This window comes from Micropterus dolomieu, linkage group LG12, assembly GCF_021292245.1.
Source record: "Micropterus dolomieu isolate WLL.071019.BEF.003 ecotype Adirondacks linkage group LG12, ASM2129224v1, whole genome shotgun sequence".
In the NCBI taxonomy this organism is placed as follows: domain Eukaryota; kingdom Metazoa; phylum Chordata; class Actinopteri; order Centrarchiformes; family Centrarchidae; genus Micropterus; species Micropterus dolomieu.
Window position 1 is genome coordinate 5,005,010 of NC_060161.1, and position 18,198 is coordinate 5,023,207.

The following is an 18,198-nucleotide window of genomic DNA, read 5'->3' on the forward strand; positions in this document are numbered from 1 at the left end:
TTAAATCAAAGCTGTGAGTTAAGTTGATCAACATGATGAGGAAGCTCTGACACGTCTTTAACTTTGACTTACCTGCAGTGTTTTCGTCAATAATTTAAGATAAACTTTCTTCTTGGGCATCATGCAGTAACGTACACTAAAAACAGTCTGTTCCATACACTTATATTTGATTGCACTCTATCACCTATCAATGACTGAATCAATTAGAACCTGAGGATACTACAAACTGTTGCACTTTATTTAAGCAGTAAAGTTTCCTTCTCTCTTGTCGTCGACATCAGTGTATTGTCGTTATGTGTATTCACGTGGTTTCTCTTCTTCACCAAACAGCCTGGAAATATTTAATCAACAAATTCTGCGCTGTAACAATAAAAATAACTCTCACACCTTCGACTTTTGTTTTCAAAACGTTTTTATTTTTGCCTCTAAGCCTTCGAAACATTTTCACTACGACCAAAACCTCACAGCATGTGGACAGTATGTACAGCCATCGATCGGCGAGCCGGCGGCGAACATTCAGAACGCAGCGAAGCCGCAAGAAAAAAAAAAAAATTCTTTCACAGAAACTAAATTTGTCGTCAATCAGAATAAATAAAGTGGTGGGTTCAACCCCTCTGAGGAGGTTCAACATCTGCTTTCACTCTAAAATATCTAAACCAAAGTGCCCTAAAGCGAGTGCTAGCCAGGCGTTCAGCCCAACTACAATATGGCTTCTCAACGTGAACATTTATTTACACGGTTTGGAAACACACAGAGCTGAAAGCGGCCATGACTTTTAGACAAATTCATCCTATGCTGCTTTACATTGCACAGTGCGACAAATACACCAGAAATACACGAGTTTACTGGATATTTGAGGGAGTAAATACGACCCAGCGAGGGCCAAACAGCTCAGCGGGAGGATGAGTCTGAGCCCTGCGGTCCGTTAGCATATCAGCAGCAGCGGCTTCCTCCCGCACCGACCGGCGTGAAGACGATTCTCTGATGGAGGAAGGGAAGAGGCCGGAGGACAGATTTGGTCTGAACTTCACATCACTGCAAAGAACCCCAGAGGTCTTTCTGGATGAAGGTCCGCTAAGGATTTTAAAAGTAAGGACTCTTTGAAATGTTGCAGGACATAAAGCCAATGAAAGAGACCAGAGAACAGTCAGACCCGGTCCAGACCAGGACCAGACCAGGACGGTCACCATCACAGTGATGCACAAGACCTTCAGCCTCAGAACTTCTTTATGATTTGGACCAAGGTTTAATTAGATGATGTCTCAGCTAACATCCACTTCACACAAACACTGGAGACCAGAGACGCCAAACTTTGTGAAACAGACCTCAAAAAACATCCCAGACCACAACTCTGAGAGTCAAGCGTGACAAACGCTGAAAATTATGTAAATGTCCCCCGACTCATCCGGTCAGCTGGTTTTGATTCCCCGAAGCTCCGCCCAACTACGTCAAAGAACCTCAAACAAAATGGAGGTAAAGCTGATGGTCGCCATCTTTGACTCCACTTTACGACCAGCGACCAGGACGTTGGTTGGGAAATGAACGACTTCATGCACAGAGCCGATGCGAACTCACACTAGGCGATCTGTGAGTTCGCCCTAAGTCCATCGCTTCCTCTTCTGCCCCATGGGACCTTATTTCAGAATAAATATGTTCCGTATTCAACGGCGAGAGACAACAAATGTTTTTGTCTAGTTTGAATTCTGCTCTAAGTCAAACACATGATGTTTGTCAGTTTAAAAGATAATTTAAGTCAAGAAAGTCGCAGTTTGTCGTAAAACAGGAAAATAACGTGGTTTTGTGTGAAACCGTTAAATGATCTACAGCTCTCCTCTCGCACCACATACAACATGTTAACGCTGTAATGCTAAGCTATTGTTCATTGTGTATCTCACCTGATGTGTTTAATCCAACGACACCTGGTCCTTTCATCACATCATCTACACATGGAAGCGCTCTGACATTAGCTCCAGTAACGTTAGCTCCAGTAACGTTAGCTCCAGTAACGTTAGCTCCAGTAACGTTAGCTCCAGTAACGTTAGCTCCAGTAACGTTAGCTCCAGTAACTTTAGCGGGTTTGTGTTCTTAGTAATTACGTATTTTCACAGCCTTATACTTCAGCAGTTTTATGACAAAAGGTGACTTTCTTGATTGTCACTAAGTAAATTTTGTCACGTTTTAAATCATATTGTGAGAAATAATTTTGACTCAAAAGGTCAAAATATTTCAGTGAAATTAAGAAACACTAAATATAACTATAAACATTTGGACTCAAGGGAACAATTGACAATCTTTAATTATTAAGTTTAAATTTGGCTTTTTTATGTAAAAAAAATATGATATATTAGACCTAAACTGACATTGAAATGTTTTGGAAAGTCAATTAAAATAAAATGATAAATTAGTTAACAAAATAAAAAAATAAATAACTTGAATTATTTTACCTACTTAAGTCAAAATTATGAGATATGTAGTATGAAAATATATAATAACCTAATGTCACAAACTGTGACTTTCTTGAAATAAATTATCGTGTGTGTAACTCAGGACTAAATTCAAACGGGTCAAAACATTAGTTGTCTCTCCGTTGAAAGGTTCCATGGGGGTCCACCAGAGGGGGAGGGGCTTAGGCTCTCTATTAGTGTCATGTGCTTCAGAGACGGCGGCGGGGGGTAAGAAGCCTCGGACTGCGCCAGAAACAGCTGGTGTGGATTTACCGTCAAACCCCCGTACATAGGATCTCTGATCCCAGAGCTCATGAGCACTGATGAGGACTGAGAACCAGATCTACATGTGTGACGTGTTCGGAACCGGTTTTCTTGTTTTGATCTCAAGAAGCGGAGCGAGGTCATGAGACGACTTTCTTCAGACCACCGGACAGAAAGAATCTTTCACTTGTACCTCTGAGACGTGTGGTTCGACTCGATAAAGCCCTCCGTGCTGTTTTTAAGCGTCTTCGGGACGGAGACGACCGCTCAAACCAAAGAGAAAACAGCTTCATTCAAAGTGTCGAACTTTCCTGTTCGTCCCTCTCAGTGTTTCTGTGAGTCTGTAATCACACCGAGGCGCGTTCATCACAAACCTTTCCTCCTCTAGGAGTCCAGACCTCCGCCGTTCCTTCAGCGTTTTCAGGGAATCTGGAGTCACAGATTGATGTTCAGGATTAAAAAGAGTCCATCTTTTTGTGCTCCTGATCACAAACCTGTCAAACGAACAGAAGTCTGAAGAGTTTCATTTCCAAATAAAGAAAAACCTGTGAGCAACAGATGAAACGACTCTGCAGCTTCTGCTTGTGTGTGAAGTCTGAATCTGAAACTTTAGGGTGGATCATTCTGTTTAACACCAACACTTCTCTCTGCTGCCACCTGGTGACCGTTTCCTCTCATTACACCTGTTACTAACCGGAAACGCTGAACGGGAAGGAAATCAAAGACGATGCTGATCGTCCCAGGATATTATTATATAGAGTATTATTAATGACCCGTGACCTGGACGAAGCCTATAAACCTAATGAGATCACTCAATCTGGACTTGAAACAGTTATTTTAGTGGATATCTGACAACGTCTGTCGTCACAAACTGAAACGTGACCGGTGTCAGAGCGACTACACACTGATCTGAGGTCTGTCTGGACGACTCAACAGTGATCATGTGACCAGATAACTGTTTCTTTATTCTGCAGATTTTCCTTTAAAATGATGAATCGTCCCCGAGATTCAAAAAAGAAAAAGAAACTCCAGATGAAGTTCTGACTTTGACTTCTGTAACGTCCAACTCTGATTTATTTCACTGTTCCCGCTAAAACTCCTAATTATCTTTCACAGTGGAGAAATGTTAGAGTAAATTTACTGCACTGAAGCCAATGTTGTACTTTTTACTCTCTCACTATATTTATCTTTCAGATTATTAATACAAAATGTGACCAACTGATAAATTATCTTATAAGCTTCCCTGCAGTAAATAAAGTACCATCTGCAACATTAAAGTGATGAATTATCCAATAATATCATATAAATTATTCTGATATGGACTTTTTACATATTTTAAGTTAAGTTTGATTCTAATATATTTGTACTTTTGTAAAGTTTTGAACGCTGGCCTTGTCATATTTGAACTTTTAGGTAAATGTGAAAGATTGGGATTGAGCCTGAACATCTGTTCGCGGCTCAACGTCGCGCTCTGCTGGCTTCAAGAGGGAACTGCACGTGGAGAATCCCTGCAGGCGTCCGACAGCGAATTTGATCAGGAGACTTTCATTTTTCAGTTTGTCTTTAACAAGCAAAAGGTTCATTTTCTTTACTTCAACAAGACGTGTGAAGAGCGAGACAGGAAGTTTCACTCACAGCGTCTGAACTCTCCGATCAACACGTGTTCCATCTGTGACCGGGAGGGGTGAGAGGGGAAAGTGGACGGATTCAAACATTATTAAGTTTCCAGCGGATAGAGAGAGAAACAAAGGAAGTTTATTAACGACCAAACTACTGAGCGAGCGTTAGACTTGTTCAGAGCGTTTATAGAGAGCCGAGGTCACGACGTCACTTCCTGTCCAGCTTCTGCAACTGATGGCCTCTTCTGTCGAGCCGTGACGTTCAGGCTAACAGGAAACGGTTTTGTTAAATATTTAAATGTTTTTCCGTCCTGAGCCGAACGCATAAAGCGAGCCCGACGACGTGATGTTGAGGAAGAGTTTTTAGTTTTTAGAATTGTTAGAAATGTCAATGGAGTTTTGAATAAGGTTTTGTTTTACGTCTGGAGCAGAAGAAGAAGTGGTTGTGGTTTCACGTCGGCGCTCTATAAAGGCAGCAAAGCAGCGATGAGTAAAGGATGGTATTCGGCCGTCGACTCGGCCTGATTGAGTTTAAGTGACTGTTTGTTGCTCAGTCAGTTTGTGGTCACTAACAAACCTCCGTACAGCCGCTTTGTTTCAGCAGAACTCAGTGAGGAAAACAACATGAATAAAAAACAAGCTGCAGCTTCACGTTCAGCTGGAAGTACACACAGCAAGTGCTAACGCAGTATTACTGTGTACTCACAGTACTGCAACACACACACACACACTCTGTGACGCATCATCACAGCCTCGGCCCGTTTGTTTGTTTGTGTGGCGGGGGAGTCCATCTCTTGTTGCTAGGAGACGGTGCAGGAGGTCAGTGTTTGTCGCTCTGAGAGATGAAAAAAAAAATAAAAGTACCTACAAACTCAGCAGCAGCAGATGGCGCCGCAGGACGCTGAAGGGTTAAAGTCCCTGAAATGAAGATCTGACAGGAAGTGAAGGTGCTGAACGCCGTCTGGCCGTGAAATGAGCCGACAGCTGGCTGATGGTCAGACGACACGTTGCGAACCTCGTTAGTGTTTCCTGAATGTCTCGACACTTCGCTCGTCCGACGAGCGTTTCCTTTCCCACCGACCTCGAACGTCTCAGCTCGGCTCCGGAGGAAAAGTCCCCTCGGCCAATCAGAATCAGGTTTAACAGAAAAGGTTTAAAGGAGGATGTCAGCCTGTTACCCATGATGCATCATGTCCGTCTCCAGCTACACACTTTATATAAAACCTGATTCTCGCCGCCTTACGGCGCCTCTTCCTGTTGGCTGCTCTGTTTCTGCAGCTCCAGCTGCTGATTGTTGCCGCCGCCGTTCTTCTTGCTTCCCTCTCTGGTGCCCGCGCCGGTCTTGGAGGTCGAGGACGTGACCTTTAAGCTTTTCGACGTCTTGGACCCGCGGGTCTTCTCCTTGTTGGCGCCCTCCAGAGGCAGCGTGGGGCTGGAGTGCGCCCTCTGCAGGCCGCCGTCGTCAAACAGCCGCGACTCGAAGGCAGAGAGGTCGTCGTCTCCGCTGGACAGCTTGGCCCGAAGCAGCATGGCGTACGTACCGTACCGGGTTTTCTGTAAAGGAGGACGGAGACGAGAGACGGCGGTTAGAGACGTCGGCGACGTCACAGAGGACAGTTTGATTATCACAGGAAATAAAATCTGAAAACTTTCAGATCTGTTGTGTTTTCAGCTGATCTGAATCATATCAACAGGAAGTGAAGCTCTTCTCACCTGTTCACTAAAATAAACATCTCACGCTGCTGAAAGCCTGAAATAATCTCTAATATTGGCCCTAAATACTAAAACAAGAATTTATTAGTGCACCTTTCACCTCTGAAAGCCTCGATTCCTCTTCTCCAACAGGCAGAAAGAAAACTCAGTGTCTTTGCTTCTCCTTCTGCTTTGATGCCCCTGCACCTGTGGGTGTGTAACCCCAGCCAATAACCGCATGCAGCGGTGAGAAGGCTCCAAGAGCGGAGGGCAGGGCGCAGGAAAAACAATTACAGCGAGGACAGAACTCGCTCTCACACGAGACCCGCTGCAGAGAACTGAACCAGTTTCAGATCTTTCAGTGATTCTGATCCGAGTGTTGGGCAGCAGTATTATTACTGTCCCTCTGACCGAGAAGAGGAAAGGTTTACCGTTTCCACAACAGTAATAATATTTCAGTCCCTGACCGCTGTGGCAGAAGCTGGACCTCATGTTGTTCAAGCCCAGAAGCTAAAGGAAGAACAGACAACGAGGGAGAGAGGCGTTCTTTCCACAGCTGGAAATATCTCCATTATTGTGTCACAGTCGGAGATAAAAACAACTTTGTCGTCCGTTGTAAACTTTGTGCGACCAGCAAAAAGCTTTTAACCGCAAACAGTTCCACATCTAATTTATTGAAGCATCTGAAGCAGCGACGTGAAACTTACAGACAGAAACTCGGGCAGCTGCTGCCACAGATGCTCGGACTCGTTAAGCAACGTTTGATGTTCTGTAAAAGCTCTGAACTCCGGAGAGACTCGCTTTGTTTTTATTTCAGCCAGAGGCGTCAAGAAACGTTTGATGTTTTGTAAAAACCCAATCCGTTGCTGCTTTTTTGAACACGCTCTTATCCTGCAGAGCATCCTCTGCTCGGAGAGGCTGCAGTGTTGTCGACTCCTCGGGATATTACTGCTCCAGTAAAGTGGATTCATCTCTATAATGAGCTGCTGATCAGGCCGTCGGGGGGTAGTGAAAGTAAAACAGTAACACAACGAGTTGCTTTTAATACCGTAATACTTTTTAAGAAGTAATAAGTAAAAGTAACTCGCCCAACACTGGTTACGGAGTAAAATGCGCTCAGCAGGACGGAAAGCAAACAGCAGACCGGTCCTCGAGCGGAGCTCCGTGTTCCCGACACCGTGTGTTTGTGCCTCTGCAGCCTGTTTGACACCCGACAGACGGATCCAGTCACAGTTAGTGATGAAGAGCTGAGACAGAAGGAGCTGCAGAGAAACTTCAGTCCGTCTGTCAGCAGTTATATTCAGACCTCAGAGGGTTTACGGAGACACTCGGGAGGGTTTCACGCCGTTTACTTCAGTCCAAACACTGAGACACTCCCCCTGTGGTAAAATGTTTCTCTGCTACATCTGATGTTTCTGGATTAATATGCCTGCTGCGTTAATCTGGATGTTGTTGTAGTTTAATCTGCAGCAATGCATCATGGTCTATAAACCGTGTCTTTGTAGCGGCGCTGAAAAGCAGCCTGTTTTCAGCTTTGTGACGAAGCGTTTTCCAGCTGATCCGAGGAGGGTTTAAAGAGTTTATTCAGCTGGAGGAGGATTTTCTCAGAACGTAAAGGAACTCTTCCTCCTGCAGGTGATCGCCAACACCTGCAGATACAAACTGTAACCTGGAAGCTAAAGCTGTCACACACATGTAGTGCAGTAAAGGTAGAACTACAGCAACATGTCTGCCTGGTCAAGAACCAACGAGAGGACAGAAAACAGTGAGAGCGTCCTGTTTTCAGCTGCAGGTCGGAGCTGCTGTTCTCTTCTCACTCGTGTTTTTCAGCCTGTCTTTGTTCTCATTTAGTCAAACTGTCTCCGTGAACAGCAGCTGAATCAGCTGTCAGCTGTCAGCTTGCACGCACAGACGCCTGTCACGTGATCACTGTGATGCTGAAGGAAAGTTAAAAACAGCGGCGTCTGTTCTCTCTGATCTCAGCAGATTTCTGGCCGTTTGTTCTGGACATCAGAGAGGACGACGTCACCGAGCAGTGAAAGTCACGCTGGATGATTCAACGCGTGTTTCATGTTCAGATCTGGCTCAGTTTGGACTCTGAGAAGGAGGAGAGAGGTTTCTGACTCAGATTCACCTCCTGCAGGATCTCTGAGGGCCAATTTGAGGCAGTCTGAGGGTTTAGACGTGGAGTCGGGGTTCAGCTTGTGGTGCTCAGGGTTAGGGGTCCTCACCTCAAACTCCAGGTACTCCTGTCGGAGTTTCTGCTCCTCCAGCTCGCGACCTTTCACCTTCCGGTCCGGTGTGGAGGCCGTCAGGTCGGCCAGCTCGGAGGAAACCGCCCTGAACCGGTTCTCGTGACATTTGACCTGCTCTTCCTGCGGGGACGGACGAGAACACAGTACTGCTGTAAAACCTGACACACAACCATGAAGCCGAACTACTCCGAGATCCTCCGTGGACCCGAGTTTGTACCTGGGACAGCTTGGTGTTGGACCCCGGCAGCAGGGGACGGCTGAACCTCTTCTGGGAGCCGATGGCCGCGGGGAACGGCGGAGCCGAAAACATGGCCGCCACCACGTTGATGCGCGTGATCCACGACTGCATCTGTTCTGCATTCCTGCAGGAAGAGGAGGGCAGACGATAATGTGTACATGTAGTGTGTATATTTAGGATGCTGCTACTCTGCCTCGTTAATAAATATTAGCACATTCCCAACATGTCGATCGCTTCCAGCTGACAGTCAGCGGGACAGTGTTTGTTTGATTTATACTAATCTGTTTGGGCTGTTTCTGTTGTTTTATATAAAGTGTTTCTGCGACTGTCAGCATGTCGACCGGCTAACCCTACAGCCAGCAGCTAGGGGACTGTTGTCATTGTTCGATATTAGAAATGTACTGTTGAATAAGGTTTTTCATATCTTAGTATATTCCTATTGCATCACAGTTCATCTCCAGTGATTAAAAAACATTTTGTGATCTTGATGTGAAAGATTTAGTTGGATCATTTTGAACAGGCAGATTTGCGGCGACCTTCTGTGACTGACAGAAGCGCTTGTGCAGCGCGGATCCAGCAGGCATGTTCCTCTCTGCAGAAGTCTGAATGTAAATCATCTGTTACATAGAAATTATGACTAACTGATCTTGGCTTGTTGTAATTCTGTTTTTACAGTATTGCCTTTAGCCCTTTGTGTTCTTTGCTTTTCTAATATTTTAACCACTGCTGCCTCAACACAAATAATAGCTTATAACTCCTGACAAATCCCAGCGTTCTGTTGAACCTTAGCTTTCTAACATCTCTGTGGTCACCACACTTTATTTAAACTTCACAATGAACTTTGTGTAATACGGTCAGATAACCGGACTACTTTACAGGTGTGCAAATATCTAAAGTTACCTGATGTTCTAAAGAAGCGTCACAACAGGAAATTAAAAGGACACCTATTATGCTTTTCCACATTTGATGACTTATCTTCAATGTTATAATGTCGGATGTTCATGTTAAACATGGCCAAAGCTTAAAAAAAAATGAGGTTAAAGTATTTAAACGAATAAATTCGATCCAGCTAAAAACTATATTAAGTACAGATTTAGGAAAGATATTGAAGTGAATTGTAGTTTCTGTGGTGGATGTCCAGAAACCTTTAACGTTGTCCTATGGTGAAAAATGCTGAAAGTTTTGCTTTGCTTTGGAAGAATGTATTGTTTGGTTTCCCAGAAAATAATGCAGAAAGTATCACTTGTGTGTTCTTTATTACTTATATTAATCTCATTATTATGGCCACTTTCTTTATGCTACTTTGTTCACTTATCTATCTCTGCTCTTGTCTTTGCTGTTGCAAACCGCAATTTCCCCACTGTGGGACAAATAAAGGTTTTCTTTTCTTATCTTATCTTATCTAAAGAAACTTTTTTGCCTTTTAAAAAAAAGAGTTCAAACACTACATCTCATCAAATCAGGGGTCTCTGAAGGAAAAGGCAATTAAAACTGTATCAGCATGTGTTATTTTGAAAGCAACAACAGCAGCCTGGTAACATGATTCAGGTCTTGGCCAATCAGAAGACAGTGGGCTTTGAGGGGGGGGGCTTAAAGAGACAGGAGCATCTACAGCTTGTTTCAGACAGAGGCTGAAATGAAGGCCTAGTCAGAAAATTATTGTTTTTGAACTTTGAATCATGCAAAGCTGCCATACAGACGTCACAGAACTACGATATAGGACTGGAAAAGCAGTTTGATAGGTCTGTTTTAAAGCTGGTATTAATCAGTTTACCATCACGTTAGCCCCTTTACTAATGAAGCTAATCACAACCCGCTGCCTGTGGAAGAGGTGGAGTCAGTAAATGAAAGGATTTTAAGTGATCCTGCTGCTGCTGGACCGACTGAAGGAAAGAAAGAACAGGGAGGCGAGTTGGTCCTTACGGAGCCTGGAACAGGAAGACCCTCCAGTCGGCCGTCCTCAGGTAGAAGACGTTGGGTCTCTTGCTGTAGTCGGCTGCTCTCATGGCCAGAGAGTGATGGATGGACACGGCGTTCTTCACGTCCTCCTCCGTCAGCTCTCGCTCCGCACGGTACTCATCCTGTCAGCCAATCACAGAGCAGCACGACATCAGTATCCAGCCACGTTTAAACCCTAAACCCGCCGTCAGTCAAGAGTTTTCAGGACTAAAACCTTGCGGCAGCATTGTGTTGCCTTCTGCTCAGATTTCTCAAATTAACAAGATTTTGATGTTAAAACAAGAAGTTTAATGAGTTATAAACTCAGAATTTCTCTATTTATTCTGTTTCATCAATCATTCATCAGCTGTTTAACACCATTTGGGGGTAATTTGTTCTAAAAACATCTCACGCTTGTAGATAAGTTTCTGATTTGTTGGGAAGTGGTGGGGACATAAGGTCAGATTATGGCTGTGAAGAGACACGTAGCTCGATTAGAAATCACATGAACAGATGATGAAAAGATCTTCAACAGTGTTTTAAAGATATCCTCAATGCTGAGATATACATCAGCGGGGGGTTTGGGGGGGCCTCCCTCAGTAAATGTTCATCTTTAAACACTGCACACCTGCATTCTGGTGAACGTTTCTGCAATAATTTATGGTGGAAATGTTTTTATTTATGTGAAAGGAAACACAGGATTCAGGTGGCAGGTTATATTTCTAAATATCTAACCTAACTATAACAGAATCTCACTCAGTGCTGCTCTCAGATCTGTTTCTCCTGTAACATCGTCCTGCTGAGACATGATTTGGTCTTCCCTCCTCATTTGTCACGTTCACAGGGAGAGAACAGAAAACTTGGCCAAAAACAAACTGTGTCTGGAAGTTGTTAAAGTTACTGATCTGTGCTGCATGTTTTTGGGTCATTTTATAATCAGCAGCTTGTTTTTTTAGCTTAAGTTCCTTTTTTTTTGGACAGTTTGTTTCTTCCATATTTTAATTTCTTAATGTGCAAAGAAACCTTTCTAAAAGGTATTTTCATTTGTTATTTAACTGTATTTCAGAAGGTTTTTAACAACGTGTACTCCCCGGCGTTCATGACACCTGTGTTTCTGATACAGGTGCAACACATTTGAATATTGAATACAGTTCTCTGTGAGCAGCAGAAGCAAGTTAAACAGCCGATCAGAGCTTTTCTCAGGCCGACCTTTCTGTTTGATAAATTCAAGTAATCATTGAGATTACGACAAAACAAGTCTTGAAATATTTCACTTTATGTGTAATGAATCTAGAAGATATGAAAGTTTCACTTTACAGAGCACTGCACGCCAAAACCAACAGTTTCTTCCCACAAGCCATCACAGCTGACTCCTGTGCAATAACCCAGTAACTCTGCCTCTAATCAGCCACCTGTTTACTGGTTTCCACTTATTATCTATTCACCATTCTCTATTTCAGAGCTGCTCATTTTGTATATTGTATAAACTGTTAACAAATCCACCTACCTAAAGTACACAACACCTGCACATAATACTTATTTATTCCTGCATTGTCTCAATCTGTCTGTTGTTTTTGTTTACAGTGTGTATATATATATGTGTGTGTTCTCTACACTGTAGCCGGTGTCTGATTTTATTATTGTATAAGTAAGCGTATCGTGAGCAACGTACAATCCTGAGTCAAATTCCTCGTACGTGTACACATACCTGGAAAATAAAACTGATTCTGATACATTTTTTGAGATTATTGGTCATGTATTTTAAAAATATTTTGTTATAACGTGAAAAAAGGACTTCGATAGGATGAGAAAATATTTTATTTTTAATGAGAAACCAAGTAATAAGCTGCCGAACAAAGCGTTACTGTGAAACCAGAGAAGTTTTAAACCCTTCAAATCTTTAAACAACACGTTACATCTGAAAGCTCGGTCAAGGCCCTTTGGCGTCGCTTTTTAACGCCCTGGGGACCCCTTTAGTGTCATTTTTAGATGATTAAGGCTCCATGGTCAAGTTAGCAACGCTTAGCAACAATGAAAATTTGCATTGTCCGGTTAGACTTTCAAAATAAAGCGGTAGCGAAACATCGGCATTTTAAAACGGCACGTTATTAAAGTCGTGAAACGTTGCAGTTTGGTTAAGTTTAGTCACAAAAACTACTTGGTTAAGGTCAGGAAAAGATCATGGTTTGGGTCAAAATAACTACAGACGTCAGTTAACACCTAAGTTAACTTACTTTACTTTAACTTATATTAAAATCTTTAATGTTGACTTCTTGTTTCACACAGGACACAAACCTCCTGGTTCAAAGTCGGGGTTCTGGTCCTCCAGCCGCCTCCTTACTCAGTCTTTTCTGTTAATATCTATGGGGAGGTGACGGCGCAGTGGATAAGATCTTTAGTGTGAGAGACCCGGGTTCAGCTCCCCACTGTGACCATCCACCAACACTTAACCCCTCGTTGCTCCAGAGGCGCGCGACCTCTGACATGTAGAGCGATTGTAAGTCGCTTTGGATAAAAGCGTCAGCTAATGTAAATATCGTATACCTGCCTTCACCGTCACAAACTGACGCTACAGGGCTTCCCCCCCCACTGCGTTGAACTATGACGCTGTAGGGATCCCCAGTGCGTTACAGACTGATGCTGATGGTCTTGACCGTGCGTCCGTATGTGTCGAGTCGGGGAGGGATAACGGGTTGGTTTAAAACAGTATAAAAACAAAGCGATGACATTAGAAACGGACTCAGATTTAGATCCTGACACACACTGTTTGATGTTCACCCGATCTGGGACACGCAGAGTTAAAAATAGACCCTCAGTGTGTGAAACAGCGGGGCTGCTGGGAAATGTAGTTCAGATGTTTACCTTCTGCAGGTAGAGCACCAGACCCTTCAGCATGGCGTAGAAAGACTTCCACCCCCTCTTACCCCGTGGAGCTAGGAGAAACAAGGCATCATGGGAAATGAGTTTTCATCCAGCTGCTATCATAAAACACAGGTTACAGACGACGTCTCGGGGTCAAACAAACAGAATAAACAAGAGAAGAAGCAGCCAGAGCGACGTACTTCTCTTTCCGTCGGGGTCGGCGTGGACTTTGCGGACCAGGAAGCCGTTCTTGTACAGCTCGCCGTCGGCCTGATGGGCGACGCCCACAAGCGGGTTTCCTCCACTCCCCAGCCGCTTCATGGTGTGGGAGGCGGAGTCTGTTCGGACGTCGGCCAGCTCCGACATGGACTTCCTCAGCTCCTCTTCATCACTTCAGAGGACAGAAGGAACCATTAAAGATTCATCCTCTCGTGACCTCACATCGCTCTCTGCTCACGTGTCCATGCTTCAGCGATGAGTGAGGACTCCTCATCATATTATATTTGGGATGAAACCCAGTTTAGTCCAACATATCCTGTTCATTTAAGATCCAGCAGGCGTCGAGTTAATTGAAAAACTCTGCAGCTGTTGGGCTCATTACAAACCATCTCTGTCTCCTTTACACTCATCTGTGTTCATGTAATTGTGCATTTACTGATTAGGGGTGAGCAGCTTCACTGGTCTCACGATTACGATTCGGTACCTCGATGCGTCACCTGAAGCGGTGGGAATTTCTCACTGTGTGACGACTTGGTACTTTTAAAGCAAAGTATTTAACAACAATTCATACAAGTAGGTAGAAATGAAATGCAGATATTTATGTTACGTCATATAAATGTAGCTAACATAGCATTATTACATGGTTACAGCTTTATCACTGACCTCTGCTGCTGCTGTTTATTAGCACAGAGTCAGATACGTGTTGAACTTCGCACTTTACAACGCTGCAGTCAAACCACGTTCACTCCACCTTAATATATCTGATCCTGTGTTTTGTCTCGTCTGCTGTCGCTACATGTTTGTCTTGTCCTGTAAGTGGATTACTGTAATCGGAGCACCGTGGGCCTTGAGAAGCAGCATTTCATTCATTTGTGCCCTCGACATGTGGATGAATGACAACAAACGAGCTTGAACTAGCAGCCAAAGAGCGTCCTGCTCAGCTTCCAGACCGCAGTCTGAAGAGGACATGTTAGCTAACGTTAGCGCTAACTGCCTCCTCTTTCCCAGCGGCTGGAAAACAACACACAGACTTTAATTAACGGACACACTGTGACCTGCACTGTACATTTACAGCCAGACTGAAACGTAGCGCTCATGTTTAACTCTGCTTTCATCGTCACGTAGCTTTGAAGAATGAGGAGAGGACGCTAGCTAAGCGCTAATGGGCTTATTGACATTTGTGAATCGATTCAGAATCGCCCGCATCGCGATGCATCTAAAAATCAATTGTTTTCCACGCCGTTATTGCTAATATAATAAAACACATTATTCCATCAGTAAATCCCCAGAGACGGCTGCTTCATATTTGCTAGTAGATGTGGCTCGTATGTCATTATAACCGTAAAAACTCCGATTTAAATGTAAAAAACTACGATAGCTTGAATTCAAATTAGCCGCTGAACTCTGACCTTTCGACTGAGGGCTAATCCGACCCAACAGGAGCTCACATGGCCGGCCCCTGTTATTTCCTGGGTAGACCGAGCCAATTGCAACCAACTGTGCCGACGACCGGCACTTCGTGTAGCCAATAAAATTCTGAAAATAACCAAGTAGGAAGTTCATTTTCTACCAGCAAATAAAACGCACGTCTACGTCGAGCTGCCGGCTGATACGGAGCGATGCAGCAGCAGCCGCCAAGGGGCTGTTTCAGAAAAAATACACTGTGGAAAACATTTTTCATGGTACTGGTATGAAGTTTAAACTTGTTCTAGGTAAGTTAAGGCTTTATGCTGAGGCCCCGCAGTGTTTCCCAGCTGTAGCTGTCTGCATGCATTTGTTAACAAATATTTTCAAGCAGAAATGAAAAATCTATTAGTTTTAGTGTGTTTAAACCTATGTTAATCAGTTCCATTCTGACTTTTGGGTTAGACACTGCAGAGTGTTTCTTTCAGAGAAGCCCAAAACCAGGCAGATACTCCAGATGGTTCAAGAACTGCATTCAATTTACTTTTAAAACGAATTTTACAGGAATGTTAAGAGGTTAAAAAATAAAACAGCTGCAGAACATTAAGATCCAGACAGGAAGGAGAAGAAGAAGAACCGAGCACACACGCTAAATGCATATAATACTGCGCGCGTGTCCACAGTCGAGCCTGGGCGTCGGGATGCCGACCTGTAATTACAGCGAGGACAGAAAGCAGGGAACAGTTACCACGGCAACAGAGGCTTAAATAAGAGAGTCGGGGCAGCGGGGACACACACACAGTTAAAACCAGTGGAAACCAGCTGGTGGTTCAGACTGCAGGAGGAAACTTACATGGTCCACTGGAGCTTCTCGTTCTTGATGGAGCTGTACAGAGTCTGCAGAGACACAACACACAGTCAGATATACACATAAAAACACACCACAGAAACAGTCGAGTTTAACCTGCAGGTTTAAAACAGAAACCTGGACTCAGATCGTCTCAGTTCATTAGAGGACGTTTGTCTTTCTGTCAGCAGAGAAGGCTGCAGATTTACAGAGCAGGGGAGGCTTTGATTGGATTTCCTCCTGTAGGATTTATTATGAAAGACTAATAAGGGGAACATCTTTGTCCCATTAACAGCTTTGAATTCAGCTCACTTTCTGTTGTTAACGTCGAAACTGCTCGTACCTGTTCAGAGCCAGTGTTTCCCCTACGATGTTTCTCCACCGAAACTACCGGCGTTGCAGAGTTACGGATACGTGGTGTCTGTTTAGCCTCGTCACCTTCTCCGTACACTTAAGACAGTTTTACTGCTAAAGTTTCTCCCTCCTGATGGAGCTGGATATTCAGATACCGGGCGACGAGACCACGACCACGACCACAAGAAAGCTGCTTTATTTATTGGCAATTTTCGTGTTTTCTGTTTAAATTTTACTGAATTCTGTGTTTTACAATTGAAGCACCTTTTATCATCGCAGTGTGGGATCATATGTGAACAATGAGTTGAATCAGTATCAATGAATTTGATGTATTATGTAAATATCATAATATATGTGCAGTCATGTAATTGGTCACAGGTCATTACTTGATGCTGCTCTCCGGTGGGCGGCGCTGCTCCTTGTTTACAGTTTGACCGGATGAGGACAGCAGCACCGTGTTCCTGAAGCGCTGCGGGCAAAAACACTTCCCTAAATCTGTAAATAGCATCAACATTTTTACAGATTCCACGACTTTCCGCGTTTTACAGTTAATTCTATTTGTTCTGTCAAATTCCACGTTGTGTGTGGAACATAGTTATATAATTTCAGGGGAGGTAGCTTTGGGGGTCGGGAACATGTTTCTCTGCTACATACTTTCCACAAGAACCACCGGAACTTCCTGTAAACGGTCTGAAAGTCCAAACCATCCTCAGTCTGGTCCGGGGAGGTTTCACTCCTGGAGCTGTCCGGACTGAACGAGGTCCTTAATGACCCGGCCTTCATTAGAGACTTTATTTAAATACCTGCTCTGTTTTAAATCATAGACCTTCTTCCAAACAAATATTATGCGCTTTCAAAGTAGTTTACCGGTTTTGACCTCACGGTGATTGATCATAAAACGTTCTTCCCCCTTAACTGCGATTTATACTTCTGCGTCAAATCGACGGCGTAGCCTCTGCGGAGCGCCGTCATCTACACCTCCTCAAAAAAGTAACTACACATCGAGGCGACGCGGACCGTGAGAGCTGTGATTGGTCGGCTAGGTAGCCTCGCAATGCCGACAGGAAGTGCCCCGTGCTTTGAAGTTACTTTTACTAGCGGCCAAACCAGCGGCAGTAACACGGTGGATCAATATATTTGAGCGTCGCAACCCGAGCGAAATGACTCGTCATCAGACTGTGATCCACTCGGTCGGTAACATTTGAAATGGCTACACCGGCCGCACGTTTACAATTTTACCCCCATTCACGTTAGCGGAGCGCTAAACCGGAAGTTAGCCTGCTCGGCCGGCAAAAGTCGACACAGTGGACGCTGTAGCGCTGCTGCCGACTAGTGTTTGGGGGTGTAATCGCAGAACGACGGAGACACCGACGCACAAGAATAAATACGTGGCTACGTGCGAAGCCTACGCAGGAGGATAAATCAAGCTTTCTGAATAAAGTGGTACGGCCTGCTACGCCTACGTTCTGCATGCTGCCTACTAAATGAACATATAGTGTTTATATATATATATATATATCAATAAGCTCACGTTGCATACTCAGAAATTCTTCTCTAGTTTATATCCATATGTTTTACTTTCAGAGACAGTTTTTACAACTTCAGGAGCACTGACAGGTTTCCCGGTTGTGAAAACTGCCTTCTTCTTGTGTTTGTATCCTGCGCTCTGCGGTGTTCTACCTCCTCTTGTGGTCTGTAAGTGCAAACATAGTGTCACGTTCTTAAATCTCAAACTGGGTGTTTCCAGGTTCTACCTTCTTCTTGCGGCTCTGCCGGTGCTGCTGTCCGTCCTGGGTTTTCCCCAGCAGGTCGGGGAAGGCCAGCGGCTTCAGGGAGCGAGAGCGGGGGGTTCTGGGATACCTGAACGGGTCGGTGTCCCTCGAGTCCCGCCCGCTCCGGACCGAGCAGAGCGACCGTGAGCGCATGCGGCCCGACGAGTGGATGCTGTTGACGCCAATCATGGTGTTTTTTTCAGAGTTAGCGTCCGATTCAGGTTCACAAGAGTCCGACTGGACCTCAGAGTCTCTGTGCTTAAAAACAGCGATCCAGGAAATGAAGAAGA

General features: G+C 44.3%; 1 protein-coding gene across 1 annotated transcript in view; it reads right to left on the minus strand.

Annotated features, from left to right (window-relative positions):
* Positions 1–394: 394 nt before the first annotated feature.
* The window catches only part of psda (pleckstrin and Sec7 domain containing a), a 74,228-nt gene continuing 56,424 nt past the window's right edge, over positions 395–18,198 (minus strand). The window contains exons 13-19 of the mRNA XM_046065244.1: positions 15,789–15,832; positions 13,513–13,703; positions 13,313–13,383; positions 10,436–10,593; positions 8,492–8,636; positions 8,251–8,394; positions 395–5,881 (exon numbers count right to left, since the gene is read on the minus strand). Coding sequence (XP_045921200.1) covers positions 5,567–5,881; positions 8,251–8,394; positions 8,492–8,636; positions 10,436–10,593; positions 13,313–13,383; positions 13,513–13,703; positions 15,789–15,832 — 1,068 coding nt within the window. The 3' untranslated portion in view covers positions 395–5,566. The remainder of the gene's footprint in view (positions 5,882–8,250; positions 8,395–8,491; positions 8,637–10,435; positions 10,594–13,312; positions 13,384–13,512; positions 13,704–15,788; positions 15,833–18,198) is intronic.